The 15,996-nt window shown below is 42.4% G+C and overlaps 1 protein-coding gene across 1 annotated transcript in view; it reads right to left on the minus strand.

Annotated features, from left to right (window-relative positions):
• The window catches only part of NIPA1 (NIPA magnesium transporter 1), a 38,342-nt gene that overhangs the window by 11,934 nt on the left and 10,412 nt on the right, over nucleotides 1–15,996 (minus strand). The window contains exons 2-3 of the mRNA XM_084771445.1: nucleotides 8,770–8,817; nucleotides 7,598–7,688 (exon numbers count right to left, since the gene is read on the minus strand). Coding sequence (XP_084627571.1) covers nucleotides 7,598–7,688; nucleotides 8,770–8,817 — 139 coding nt within the window. The remainder of the gene's footprint in view (nucleotides 1–7,597; nucleotides 7,689–8,769; nucleotides 8,818–15,996) is intronic.

Genomic DNA, 15,996 nt, shown 5'->3' on the forward strand with positions numbered 1-15,996 from the left:
TTTCATTTTCATTGATTTTTTTAAAATGCTGTTTTTATTTGTATTTTGGCACTGGGAATCAGATCCAGGGCCCTGTGCATGCTTTAACACTGAGCAACATGTACACTCAGCCCATCATTTAGTTCTTACAAATAAAAAAACCTAACTTTCCCATTAGGGATTTTTTTTTTTTTTGGTTTTTCGAAACAGGGTCTCTCTGTGTAGCCTTGGCTGTCCTGGCCTCCCTTTGTAGACCAGGCTGGCCTCGAACTCACAGCGATCCACCTGCCTCTGCCTCCCGAGTGCTGGGATTAAAGGCGTGCGCCACCACGCCCGGCGCATTAGGGATTTTTTGAAGTTTTATTTCAACACAATCAAGTTTTTGTATCATTTTCATGCATAGTCAATATGTAGTTTATAACATTTCATCTCATATCATTGTATAATATCTTAATTATTTTATAGTTATCAAATATGTGATTAGAAGAGGCAGTTTTATGATTGACCAAAAAATAAAAAACATTCCTTCCTTATTTATAAAGCAAAAAACACATGTATATACAAACAAAAAGCAAAAAATGCTAACAGCAGCTAAAATATGGAAGAAGGAATATGGGTAGTTATTTTTCAATAATATTCAAAACTTTTAATATGGTATTAATTTTTCATATAAAAATAATGTATAAATTCATAAAATAATCAGTGTGTTCATCTCTTATTTCTCTCTATAACATCAGCATACAACCTGAGTTGGAAAACCTGGACTTCCATTAGGTCATTCCTATTTTCTGTTGTCTATGCTAAAGATATTCAGAGGACATGAACACCCAGGGACAAGGTGCAACGGGCTCATGGATGTACTGGGTTATTTTCTTTGACAAACAGGCCCCAGACAGGATCAACACTGAAGCTAAAGTTACAAAGCTAATGAAGAGGCAGGAGAAATGTCCGTTATTCTTGCTGAAATGAAGTGATCACAGACAGTTAACAGGAAAAAAGTACCTGCAAATTACATAATGTGTGTTATCATTTGTATTTTTTAGACAAAGGGGCACAATGGCCTGGAACTCATGGAGGTGCTCTGCCATAGTCTCCCATGAGTCACTTACACTCAGGTGTCCACATCATAAACATCTGTCAGGGGCTAGGCATTAAAGCAGGACCCAGCCTGTGGTATCACTGTGGAATTACGTCATCGGTTAGGGAAGGAAGAGGTGTAAAGCAAGTGAAGAGGAAAACACGGGAAAGCAATGGAATAAATAGGACAAAAGCATAGAAGGAAAGGCTGTCATGGGGGAAGAAGAGAACCAGCAAGAGGAAGGCGTTCTGGAGAGGCCAGTAGGGGCAGAAAAAGAACAAAGTGCAATGACAGGTATATGTGGAGGGGTCATAATGAACCCTATCACTCTGAGTCCCAACTACCAAATTAATTAAAAGTACTTCAGAGAGTTTTGGGTGACTGTTCAAGCAGCAAACTGTCTCTGTCAGTTTTTTCATTTTGGAAGCTACTAACCTGCACTTCCTGTTTACTCAGGTAATTAAGTTTTATTCCTTCTCAAGTCTCTGATGGGGTTGAAGACCAGATTGTGTAGTCTTACAGTTAAGCTTAGTTGTTTAGGGGTTAAGATGTTTTTAGGTCTAGATAGATGTTTTAAGTTGATAGAGATGAGATAGGATAGATACTGATTTACATTTAGAATTTTAGATGCATCAAGATAGGAAAGATGTTTTCTTTGAGGTTTGCCAAATACAAATAGCCAGAACACTATCAATGTGACATTTATATAATTGCTGATTGTTTCACATGGTTCTTCTTGCTGGATGTAGTTTATTGTATAAATGTATAATAATATAAGTATAAAAAATTTTAAAAATACTTAAGAACACTGCTCGGTGTGGTGGCACACACCTTTAATCCCAGCACTCAGGAGGCAGAGGCAGGTGGATCGCTGTGAGTTCGAAGTCAGCCTGGTCTACAAAGTGAGTCCTGGACAGCCAAGGCTACACAGAAAAAGCCCTGTCTCAAAAAACAAAACAAAACAAAACAAAAAAGTGGAAAAAAAAACCACCACAACAAAAACAAAAACTTAAGGATAAAACTCAGAAAACATTTTAAAGAAAATGAAAGCCAGATGGTTAGAACTTAAATGCTGCTTTCCCAGGAGAATAAGAAAGAGGAGCATGTGAGTAAATGGCTGGACAAGGCTCCTCTCAGCTCTGGGAGGAGGAGCCTTGAGTCACAGTGAGGGACAAACAAAACAAAAACCCAACTTGTCTTTTGCAGAGAACCAGTTCGTCTTCTCAGGGGCCCTTCGAAAGCCGCTGGGTGTGTGTCTGGGCAAGGTGAGACGCTTCAACTCTCCAGTGTCTGATTCAGTGGCTGTCCTTTCCTAGCTATTCAAATACTTGGATGGGGGGGGCAGGGGAGAGAGGCTGGAGAGATGGCTCAGTGGCTAAGAGCACTGCCTGCTCTTCCAAAGGACCTGGTTCAATTCCCAGCACCCACATGGCAGCTCACAATTGTCTGTAACTCCAAGATCTGACACCCTCACACCAATGCACATAAATTAAAATTAAATAAAATATTTTTTAAGAAATCAAATACTTGGATGGGGGCAGTTACGACTACACTTACATGGGAAGAAATGTCTCCGTGAACTGAGAACTCTTTAACTTGTACTTGGGAAACAGGGGGAATTAAAGATAACTAGGCAGCCCAGGGGCAGGAAGGCATGGGTAAGAGACATGCGTGTGAAGGGTCACCATGTCACTGCACCAGCACCCATCTGGATTAGTCCACCCCATCTCCGTCCTGCCACTCATCCTGGACATCCCAAACCCATCTCCCTCATGCCTTCATGCCTCTGAAACATTGAGGTTTCAATTTTCGTTATCTGTTTTTTTTTTCTTCATGTGATTTTGGTATCATACTGAAATAACCCATTGCCTAATTAAAAAATTATAGTGCTTTGAACTGTTTACTTCTAAGCGTTTGGCAGTTTTAGCTCTCTGACAAATTTTGAGGGTTTTTTTTGTGTATGTGGTAAGGTAGCCGGTATGCTGTTTGTGGGCAGCATTTGTTTAGTGTCTTCATTCTGGCCATGGCGTGCATGTGCTCAGAACAATGCTCAGTAGAGGGCGTAAAAGTGGATATGTGTGAGCTGCAGCCCCAGCCCTCAGCACCAGTTTTGAAAAGCCTATTTTTTCTTACACCGTCAATTCAGTACTTCTGGTAAGAAGTCAGCTGACTGTGAGCGTATCTCTGAAATCCAAATCCTATTTTCACTGATTTGCATACCTGTCCTTAACTCAGTAGTAAGTTTGATTTCTGTGGTGTTTATTTTATTTGAGAAAAAGGCTCACTGTGAAGTCCAGTTGCATTTCAGTCTTGATGCCTCCTTCTGTCAGCCTTCCAAGCTCTAGGCTTACACGCACGCACCACAACACCCAGCTTGATTACTGGGTTTTGAAAGAAGCTTTGAAGTCATAAAGCACAATTCTTCCAGCTTTCTTCATATTTTCAAGTTGTCCGCCTATTTAAAGTCTCCTCCATCTGCATATAGGTTTTAGGGACAGCATGCCAATTTCTATGAAGAATTCAGATGGAATTTTGAGAGAATTCTGCTGAGCCTACAGATTATCCTGAGAGCACTACCATGGTAATAATAATATTTCTTCTGGTCTATAAATATGGGCCATTTACTACATCTCCTTTAAATCCACTCAGAAGTATATTTGGCACTAGCACCTGGTTGAAAACTGAGAAAGACTTCCATAGTTTTCAGAGTGGGACTGCCCTTCTTTTTTTTTTTTTAAATTTATTACTATTTCATTTACTTTAGTGCCACTAGATATGAAAATTTTATTTTTCCTAAATATTTTATTTAATATTCATACATGCATATGATATATTTGGATCCACTATGCTCTATTCTCTCCTCTCTAGTGCCTTCCCATCCCCCCTACATTTTTCTCCTGATGCCATATTCTCATTCTCCCTCCCACACCCTACTGTGCTATGTAAGATGCCAAGCCGATTAGAGTGCTATGTCCTTGGACCCTCAGCCTTTCTTTGTACAGAATGCATAGCACCGGACCAACCCCGAGCAGAGGGCATACGATACATGTCAAATGTAGGTCCCAAAGATTGAACTTGGGTCATCTGGCTTTGTGGCAAGTGCCTTCACCAGCCCCCTGGTCTTCCAATATCAACCTGTTTGTAGTGTTGAACATATGAATTGATTAGTTTATGTCTAGAGGTACTTTGAGGAGGGGACCGATGCTAATGGCTTGTGGTGGACAGAGGCCAAGGAATCTGCTGAACAACCTATAGTGTACAGAACTCCACTCAAGACATTAACAAAGAAATATCTGACCTCAAATGGTAGTAGTGCCAAGGTTAAGAAACCCAGATTAAAGGAAGTCAAGAACAGAGAAAGTAAGCTAAAGTATCCACAAAAGGTATGTCTGGGTGAGGGCCTTTAGAATTAAGATGATTCTTAATCCTATACCCTTCCTGTAATGTGGAAATTATGTCCAAATACATTTTAAAAACCTCTGCTAAAGTATATAATGCTGATTACTTTTATCATATATTAAACTCGTATATTAAAGTGGATCCATTTGAGGGAGCTTTCTGTTCTATTTAAAATAGAAACTGATTTTCTTTCCAGTGCCACATTCTTTTCTATTCTTTGTAGATTTAGCAATTCACTCATTATCAACAGAATGTCTTATAAACCATACACATACTTTGCCGTCTTTGCTTTTTTTTCTGATTTAATTTGATTTACCTATTTTTTTTTCATAATGCTCAATTGCTTAAAGCATGCACATAGTTTTGTGTTTGATCCCTACAACCACAACAGGGACACTATACCGTACTTCTCTGGGTGAATAACACCTCTTGCCAAACTGGAGCAGTGGGTTAGTTAACTATAAAATGAGATGAGAATTGACATACACTTCAAATGTGCCGTGTGCAAAGGTCATGGAACAAACTGGGAACGCTGAGGACTGATTTCAGGCATAAGCACCATTCGTGCCCTCCCAGACTTTCGGGAGCACACAAAATACAAAGTGACATCAATATGAAGCATAAGTTTGGATAAGAACAATGTAGTAAAAAGCTATTTTCAAAATTACATGTGGAAAAAAAAACAGTTGATGTTTTTGAAACAGAATCTTTTCTTGAGATTTTGTTTATTTTATGTGTGTGAGTGTTTGCCTGAATGTACGCCTATGCACCATGTGAGCACAGTGTCATCAGAGAGCAGAACAGAGCTAACGATACCCTGAAACTGGAGTGAGAGGTGGTTCTCAGCCACCATGTGGTTACCCAGAACCAAACTCAAGTACTCTGAAAGGGCAGCAGGGGCTCTTAACTGTCTCTCTAGCCCCTAGCCATAGAATCTTAAAGGGAATTTAAGACAAATCAAGGCATCTATCACACTCTTCTGTGCAAGGATTGGGGTCTTTCTGGAATAAAACTACAGTCAACATACTCATGAGACAAAAACAGCGCTTATTTCTCTTCTATTCTAGTTTGTTTATTAATAGCATCTTCAAACGCACAAGAAAACATCAATATCGTTGTAGCAGGCTATGTTGATATAGTCAGTGGAGGTCTCATAGAAGACATTTTTCTTTTTTCTTTCTTTCTTTTTTTGGGTTGGTTTTTTTGTTTGTTTGTTTGTTTTTTGTTTTTGTTTTTGTTTTTTGTTTTTTTTTGGTTTTTTTCGAGACAGGGTTTCTCTATGTTATCTTGGCTGTCCTGGACTCACTTTGTAGACCAGGCTGGCCTCGAACTCACAGCGATCCGTCTGCCTTTGCCTCTCAAGTGCTGGGATTAAAGGCGTGCGCCACCACGCCCAGCTAGAAAACATTTCTCTAATAAGGCAAGTGTTTGTTCCCACAAATACTAATGTTGAAATTTGGGGGGGCTGGAGAGATGGCTCAGAGGTTAAGAGCACTGGCTGCTCTTCCAAAGGTCCTGAGTTCAATTCCCAGCAACCATATGGTGGCTCACAACCATCTACAATGAGATCTGGTGCCCTCTTCTGGTGTGCACACATGCAGGCAAAATACTGCATAAATAATAAATAAACAAATCTTTTAAAAATGTATTAAAAATAAATAAATAAATTTGATTAGCAATTTTAAAAGGTGATGATGCCTCTAAAGAGATTACTTTAATCCTAGCACTCATGAGAACTCTCTAAGTTTGAGGCCACCCTGGTCTACAGAGGAGTTCCAGGATACACAGAGACACCCTGTCTAGAGGAAGAAAAAACAAACAGAGAGAGGGAGAGAGACTTAATACAACTCTCACAGGACTGGATTGTTGCCACCAAATGAACTGTTACAATGTGAGAGTGCTCGCTAGGTTGCCCACTTGGCTTTTTGCCAAGGGAAAAAATAGTTTGCCAGCCTCACAAACGGGGTTGCCTGGGGCTGAAGAGACACAGCTCAGTGGGTAAGAGCACATATTGTCCATCTAGAGAACATAGGTTCAGCTCCCAGCTGTGACTTCCCACACCTACACATCCACATGTCCACACACAGACCACACATATACACATAACTAAAAATAAAAAAAAATTGTCTCACAAACCAAATTTAAAATAAATAAATTTTTATCCCGATGTGGTGCTATACAACTTTAATCTTAAAAGTTGAGAAATAGAAACAGGCAGACCTCTGTAAATTCCAGAACAACCTGGTCTACATAACCAGTTTCAGGCCAGCCAGGGCTACACCCTCAAAAGAAAAGAAGGAAAAAAGAAAAGAAAAAAAAAAGGGGGGGCCTGCTCAATCTTGTACTCTGTAGCCTCTAGAACTATGAACCAAAATTAAAACCTTGTTTACTTTTTAAAAAATGATCCGTTCCCAGCAAAAGAAAATGATCCAGGTCACCAACTTAAAGAGGGTGATTCTGACAGCTGTCACTGTTTAAGTCTGGGTAATGGGAGAGTAAGCATGCTCATATTCCTAGTCCCTGGAGGCCTGGCTCCTTCCCACAGGCAGGTATTTCAACCCCTGGAACTCCAACTCGAGTGTGCAAAGTCCCACTTGCATTACTCGAACACAGTCAAACCCAAGATTCTCACCCACCACTCAACAGCATCCATTTGCCTGACTGTGTGAAGACAAACCCTCTTCAACAAGCTTCTGATGCCCAAACGCCATGCACCCCACTTCAGTAGCTTACTGGAACAAGGAGGGAGAATGTCTGTCTAGCAAAGGATGCTAAGCTAAGCATCCACATAAAATACCATCTGACATTTCATACCACCAAGATTTCTGAGCATAACATGCCATGGTGTTAGGAAGACTCTGGGTTCTAAGACGTTTCCCAGAGCAAAGTCCAGGAGAGCAAATAGCAGCAGACTTGCTGATAACTATGAGTAACTAAAATGCAAAGTACAATGGAGTGAGTTCTAAGAGAAGTATTAGTCACACAGGGAAATGCATTTAAAGGGTTATTATGAACTCTTAAGGACAACAGACATATCCTCATCAACAATCTTATCTTTTAAGCAGAAACAGTTATAACGAAAGGGTTTTTTCCCCTATGGAAACGAAATATTAAATATCAAGACAGAATGTCAGTTCTCACCCAAATGGTACTCCAAGGGCACCCAAGGGAGTCACCAGGACCGTAGGGACCGCAGTATAAGCTAGGAAGTTTCCAATCTGGCCAACAGCCACTGTCAAGAGAATCACAAGGACACCACTTGCCGTTATCAAGCTCCTTTTATCGCCGATAAAGAGTTTGCCAGCTCTGTTCTTCAGCCCTTCTGAAGAAGCAAATCTACCTGGTCACACATCCCAGCGGCTGACCTTCCCTGGTCTGGGGAGTAGTCCCAAACCTCTATGGAAATGTCCAGCATTATCACAGTACTAAGTGTGACACTGAATATATTTCCACTCTTTGAATTCTAGCTTAAAATATTTTTACTTTTACATTTTAACTTATTCATTCATTTGTTTATCTTTAGCCAAAACATAGTATAAAAGCCATACATGGGGTACTAAGTAATGCTTGCACACACACGTGCTGTGCACTATCTCGATCAGGTTAAACATAACTATGTGCTCCAACATTTTTCATTGCTTTTATGTTGCCAACACTGACAATATTGTATCCTCCTTTTATGATATAAACAGTACTTTCGCCACCTGTACACACTACAGTAGTACACCAAGGCACCCTGCTTCTTCTGACTACAATCTTTCTTCCACAAGTTGGGCAGAGCTTCCCAACTGCCTTCAAGTGACCTCAGTCCTGCTCCAGTGGGAGAAGCTGGCCAGAGCTGGCTTGTACAGGACTCTTAGGTGCACCGCTCAAACTAAGCTTATAAGGGGGCTCCTCAGTGAGCAGAATCAGCCTCAACTATGTAGCATTTTGTTTAAAAGGCAATATATGACATGTGGTTTTAAGAAAAAAAATCACAATTGAATATTTAAGTTATAGCACATGATCTTTGATCTGTTTTTTGAGCCAGGAAACTTCGTTACATCAACTGTGCTTAGAAGGCAAGACAGCCTGAACATGGGGCCACACAGGCAGCATCAGCACTGAGATAGAGGAGGGAGAGACTGCTCTGATTTCTCCACACCCAGCACAACAGCACAACAGGAGAGTAAATCTCAAGTGCCAAAAGAGTGGGAGGTGTGGGGGCACCTTCTGAGCCACACCCACTCATGTTGTCCTCTCCATCGCTGCCCAGGTGAATGACTTGAGGAATAAATAAAAAGGCCAGAATCTTTACTGTAGAAGCCACTTACTTGCAATTGTGCCAGCCCACCATACAATGTCTGTTAAGTAGGAAGTACCTATAAAAAAAAAAGAGAGGAATATCAATCAGGAAAGCAGGTTTACTCAGTGGGATGTGTGTGTGTGTGTGTGTGTGTGTGTGTGTGTGTGTGTGTGTGTGTGTGTGTGTAAAGGTCAGTAGATAACTTCTGGAAGCCACTTATCTTCTTGCACCATAAGTTCCACTGGCTAAACTCAGGTCCTCAGGCTTGCACTGAATGCAGTGATGACATCATGAGCGCTCACGAGGACTGCTGAAGTTGGAGCAAATGCATCTTGCATTATAAAATGGCCAGGGATGGAATGCTGTGGTTTGATTGTGAAATGTCCCCCAAGGGATCATGTATTTGCACACCTGGTCCCCAGCTTTTTGTGCTGTTGGAAAGGATGTGAAGCTTTAGGATGTCGAGCCTTGCTGGAGGAAGTGTGTCACTGCGTGTGTCTTGATGTTTAATAGCCTGGCTCTCTGCTTGGTGACTGTAGACACAAAGTGACCCGCTGTCTCATGCACCTGCTGCCATGCCTTTTGTGACACAGCAGACTGGATTCCTTCTTAACCTGTAGGGCTCATGAAATAAGCTCTCCATTAAGTTGTTTCTTGAGAGGAATTTGGTGACATCAAGTAGCAAAGCAGCTAATAGGAAGGATCGCCCACAGGGCAACTATTGCCCACAGCAGGATTGTGAATTAACAAGAAGCATGACTGAGGTTAGAGGAAGAGATCCCACAGGCACCAGGATAAAGACGTGAAAGCAGCCAACGTTAAGGGAGAACTGGAAACGTTCCTGAAAACTGGGTACGTATGTAATAAAACCACATCATCAGAACGAATACATAATATCTAAGTGACCCGCAATGGTAACAGGGAGCCAACCTTATCTTCTGGAACCTGGACCTCCCCTACCTGTGCCTCCTTTCCAAGTCTGTTTGTTTCTCTCATCTAATGAACCATTCCATTCCATGTGCTCTTGTCTAAACCACTGTTTGTAGAACAAGAACCTGGCAATTTCAGCAGGTGTGCTCTGAACTCGGATGTGTACCTGTAACCGCTGTCAATCACAGAGCGAGAAGGGAAGCAGGAAAGGCTTTCAAATGCTCTCATCCTTAGCCACAGCGCTATGCTCTCCTTCCTCAAACACTTGGGATGATGGGAAAGTTCCCACGGAATGCCTGATCAAAGCCTAGGGAAGGGATCAGATTCAAATTCTCTTTTCTCATCTTTCCATGGTGCCGAAGTTTGGTTCCTCTTACTGTGAGAAGGAGCATGAACAAAATCAACATGCAAAGAAAAGCTTATTTGGCTTACATTTCTCAACCTCAGACAGTTCACCTTTGAGAAAAGTCAAATGGAAATTCAAACAGGAGCCTGAAGTCAGGAACTGATGCAGAAAGCCATAGAGGAACAGAGCTTACTCGCCCACTCTTCATAGTTTACTCAGCCTTTCTTATGCAACTCAAGACCATTTGCCCAGGGATGGCACCCGCAAGGTGGCCTGGGCCATCCCATAGCAATCATTAAACAAGAAAATGTTCCACAGATTTGCTTACAGGCAAATGCTCATAGAGGCTTTTCCTAAGATTAAAATGGTAAGTGGTAACCTGGGAGAGTCCACCTTTAAACTGGGAGGTTCACAGGAATCCACATGAACCCCAGCCAACCTATAAGACACCCTCCCAAGGGCTTCTGCACACAGCTGCCTTTCACTCACAGCCATCTAACAGATCAATGTGGCCAACAAAGATGGTGATGTCACATGACCAGCCAAAGTGGCAGCATTTATAAGGGCACGGGATAGTACTGATAAACAGTAGCCATACTCTGTACCACTACACTCCCCCTGCCCCCCCCCCCCCGCCACCTCTCCAGACTTTCTGTTACACCACTGGCATTCACTTGTTCACACCCATTCTTTCTACCTTCTGGCTTCCTAGGAAAGCCCACTAGGAATGACAGGGAATGGCAGACTGACATGGGACACATGGCCAGACTACAGCGGCACCCTCTATTGAGATTACGCTCCAGGATCTACTCCTGACCCTGCAGTGGGGAGGGAGGAATTCAAACCTGGCACCTGCCTGCTTCACGTGGTGACACCACCTGTGACTGTCCATGTCCCTGTCATTAGTCCTTATCTACTTGTGTTCAGCCAGAAAGCGCCTTTCTCAAATTCTGTCTGTTTACTGTAAGCAACACTAGCCTAAGGACATGGAGGTAATTTCACAGGAAATAAGACATCACCTTTGGGCGATCCACTAGCCTCTGCTGGCTTAAGTGCTGGGCTTAAAGGCGTGCTCCACCACGCCTGGCTTAAATGGCAATCTAAAACCACAGTCACACATCTGCATTCAAGCAAACTTTTTCTCCGGTCACCTAATAGCTCAAGAGTTGGGGAGTATTCCATCCAGGTAGAAGAATGTCAGAGCAGAGACATTCCAAGACTTAATCCCAAGAGAAAGAAACAATTTAAGCAACTGGTTCAGCCCTTTGCCAAGAAAACAAGTAGAGCCAGAAGAACTGGAGATGAAAACTGGTGCTTCTAACTGCAGTACAAGTAGGTTACATTCACCTAGAGATGCCGGCGTCCAAACGATGAGAGGGACGGCACTCTAACCCTTGAGGACTCAAGTAGACACAGGGACATTGTTCCTCCATTTCAGAAGCTCTGGTACCACCCCCTCTCTCTCCCTCCTCCCCTCCCTCTTTCCCTCCCCCATCCCCCACCCCAGGATCTCTATAGGAAATCTGCCTTCATTTCCCTTGGACATTACAACACATCCTCAATAAGTGAAATAAGTTTAATCCTGAGAACCTAAAGAGAAAGAAGCTAACATTTTACTACAACACCACAGGCCTCAAAAACAAGCTCAGTGATGGGGAAATTCAGCCAAAGGATATAAGGTTATACTGCAGCAAAACCTATTTTGTAGGAATCAAGGAAAATGGCCTGACATGTCGTATGTTCAGGCCCTGATGGTTCTCGACCAGGAAAGGAGACTATGTCATGCAAAAGCAAATGATGATCCTTGTTTGTGCCTAAACTCTGCTTTTCACACAGAACACCATGGGATACATAGGGATCCTGTTTCAAAAACAAAAACAAAAACAAAACAGCGGTGTAGTGAATGAAAACATGTTTTTATTTGGGTCCCAAGTGTGGCATAGGTAGTGGATATAAGCATGCTTTTTGTTTTAATCCCAAGTATGGGATGGAGAACAGACTTGTGAGAGAAGAGGTGATGTTTATCTACTGAGAAGTAGAACCCACTTTGTGGGGCGGGGCTTGGTTTTTGCCAGATGAAAAACATCCTAGCACAGACCCCGAGAGGATGGATATATATATATATATATGGGGCTTTTTGGGTCTTGGTATTGTTTGGCTGTTCATCACTCCACTTCGAGATGCTCCTAGAGATAACTGATCCAGCGTCCAGCGAAGGCTTCCAGGTTCTGGCCACTGTTCCAGGTTCCAGCAGCAACTTTGGTGGAATTGCTGGTCTGCTGAAATCCTGCTGACTACACTAGGGGAATCGCTCCCAAGAACTGAATTCAACAAGGTCTACTCCTCCTATTCCCATAATCCTCCTTTCTCTCCTATCTAGGGTAGGTGGGTTGGAAGGGAGGTATAAGCATTTAAAGAACCCCAAATAAAGTAGGTTCGGAAAAGGTGAAGCCTACACAGCGGGCAACTGTTCCACTTCCACAGAGGCCTACCCCACCTCCATCTTCTCCTACTTACCCCACGTTACCAACAAAAGGCGTCCAGCCCTGCAGGCCACACAAAGAGCGGAGCTTCTTATCAGCCATTCTCTTCTGTGCCTATGCCACCCCCCTTAAGAGAAATGCCTAGACTAGCAGTGACAAGTTGAGTCCTTTTTCAATTACAAATCCTCAATAATACAATAATATAGGAAGTATTTCTGAGGAACATCCCATTTATTAGTTATTTCTGGACCTTAATTTTAGCTTATGCCCTCACAAGGTAAGACCTACACTGATGCCTGCTCACGTGCTACATCCCTGGAGGAAAATAGAGTCTTGGAAGATATTTTAAAAATGCATACAAATAATTTATTTGGTAAAAAAAAAAAAATCTAATGAGCGCCTCTCAGAGCAGGAAGCTACTAATTGGGAATCTAATCCCTTATCAGGGAATCACACGTATAGGCAGATGACAGAAAGCCTTATTGCAAGAATAAAAAATTACATATAAATAAATATGACAACACCAGAGAAGATAAATCCGGAAAGGAAGAAAATTCTGCCCTATTTCCCAACAGGCTAATTGGGGCTTTCATGAATTCACCAACACAGAGCCTACATTCTTCAAAGTATAAGCTCTTCTGGGTCAACATTTTATTATCCAGTCAGCACCAGAGAATAAAAAATGCCTCAGGAACCAAAGATGAGACCACAGAACCCTCACACACCACTCTCTTCATGGTTAACAGCCAAGATCTAGAGGAAGACCAAAAGGAACAGAGATGATTATATTTGCCCTTAAAGGCACTGGCTGGACCGACCCAAATGATTCACATAAACCTCAGAGATTTCAGACTCGGGGAAGGTTGGCATTAGGACACTGGGCATGTAAGATCACCAACCACTACCTCCCATCCTGAGTGTTCAATATGTAAGGACCAGGAAGTCTAACATTGGAAGGCAGATTGATGCTGTCTCAGAGAAGAAAGGGCCCAACTCCCAACATCACAGCCACCTTACAGGGCTGAGGGTACTGAGGGAACGGGCTAGCTCCTGTTCTCTGCTGAAGTACCTTCAAGTATGCTTGAAGTAGCAGGTAAGAAAAGTAATCTGCTATAGATAGTGAAGCCACTCACTTGGTCCTTATTTTTCCTTAGAAACAGATCTACAGATACAGTTGGGGGAGGAGGAGCAGGAATCCCTTCCAAGACAGTATCTTGTCAATTTGAAGATCAGGTTTTTCATGATATATTCCTGAGAGTCCCTCAATGCCCTTCTCCCACCTACGAAAGAGACTTGCTGTGATACCTAGGGACAATTTTATAATTCTCTAGGGGCTCCAGAGCTCGGATAACCCTAGTCTCCAAAGTATTCCCAAGAAAGCACCCAACAAAAATAGACCTGACTGGGGTACAAGGACCCTTGAAAATGAGCTAAAACAACTTGACCCGGTCAAAAATCCACTGAAAACCTGGGATAAGCTATCCAACCAAAACGGATCCATTAAGGAGGGAAGTTGAATTAGAAATACAGTCTATCATTAAAAGTTCTCTACAACACGCCTGGCCGGTCCTCTGTCAGTTTCCTTGTAAAACCCTAATCTTCCTGGTTCATAAGGCAACTGGAGAAAGGCAAGCAGTCCAAGACTCTAGGCTTGCCCATGAGGTGGTAATTCTACTGACTGCTCTGATGGCCATTATACTCCCTGAGTCTACTAAGTGGTCTTCAGTTGCCATGTTTATGTTGATTGCCAACTTGACAGGATCGACAGTCTCCTCGGAGACCATGTGAAGGGTTTTCTACATTCTGTTAATTAGTCTGGGAGGTCCCATCCTAACTTCCATACTAAATAAAAAAGGAGAAAGGGAATGAAGTGCAGCATTCAGTGCTCTCTGCCTTCTGACAGCAGACACAATGTGACCGGCTGCCTCACACTCCTGCCACCATGACTTCCCAGCCAAGATGGACTGCCTCTGTCCTAAAATTCGAAGCCAAACCTTCCTGAAGTTACTTTTGACAACTCTTTTTTCATAGCACGAAGACAATTGATAGCAGAGAGGCAGGGCCAAAAGATACCCTTTCTTTTTTGTGTTCCTTTACACCCTGAACGTTGGTTGGCTTGTTCCTATTGTTTTGTTTTGCTTTTGCATGGAGAGACCCAGTTGCTGGACCTTCCCAACAGTGCATGTGGACAACCTTCCTGGATGGGGAGGCCTGGTGGCACTCAGAGGAAGGATAACAGGCTACCAAGAAGAGACTTGATACCCTATGAGCATATACAGGGGGAGGAAGTCCCTCTCAGGCACAGTCATAGGGGAGGAGAGTAAGGGGAAAATGGGAGGGAGGGAGGAATGGAAGGATACAAGGGATGGGATAACAATTGAGATGCAATATGAATAAATTAATAAAATATATTTAAAAGAAAAAAAAGGGTCAGAGAAGGCCCCATATTTGGCTGCATCATTTTAGACCTTAGGGCCTAGTTAGGGCACAAAGAGCAGTTTTACAATATGTAGGTGATGTGTTAATAACTACTATAGAAAGCTCAGATCAAATTACCATCAAAATCCTAAACTTTCTGATCCTTCAAAGACATCAGATCTGCGGGTAGGGAGGCCAAATAACTCAGCAGGAAGTACAACCATACAACCATAGCCACATCAAGTTAGGGATAATTGGACTACTTCAACCAAGAATAAGACAGCTACTTGAACACGGCTGGATTTTGTCAAACGTGGATTTCTAACTTTGGACGAATGACAAAACCTCTCTCTGCAGTTATTAAGGGCCTAGACTCTGAGCCCTTCAACAAGATGCTCAATCAAAGTGATTTTTTAATCAGATAAAGTGGGCTCTTATGGAAGCCACAATGCTAGACACGCTTGATCACCAAAAGCCCTCTCTACTATTTGTGGTGGAAAAGCAATCTTGTGGTATTGACTAAATATATAGAAGCCTATCAATTGGTACAGAGGAAGAGGCCCTATATGCCTACTCTGTACATAATTATAGTCAGTAAGCAATCATTAACAGAAGGGCAGTCATGGCCAAAGTACCCAGCCCTCCCTCAAAGACTCAGAGACAGCCACCACGGCACTAGAAAAAGATCATAAGGATCTAATTTGTTCATAAGGAGCCACTGTATAATATGTAGATAATACTTTAATACGTAGCCCAAAGAGAGAAAGCTCAGACCAAAATACAACTGGAATCCTAAACCTTTTGAGGCTCATAGGTATCCTCCAAGAAGGCCCAAATCAGCCATCTATGAGTGAAGTCTTGTCCTCCAAGCACCTTTCCTTATTATCCTGGTGCAGAGAGTACCAGGTTTCTCAAACAACTAGAGATGCTTTCAAACTTACCTTGACTTTAAACTCACCCCTTTCCTAGCCAAACTACACATAATCTACTGCTCCACTTTTTGTTCACTACAGACCTGGGAAAGAACACACCTCAGTAAACATGATAGCCTAAATACTTATAGTTTCCTCTGCCAAAC

The sequence above is a fragment of the Acomys minous genome, assembly GCF_964271855.1.
Source record: "Acomys minous genome assembly, chromosome: 2".
Taxonomy (NCBI): Eukaryota; Metazoa; Chordata; class Mammalia; order Rodentia; family Muridae; genus Acomys; species Acomys minous.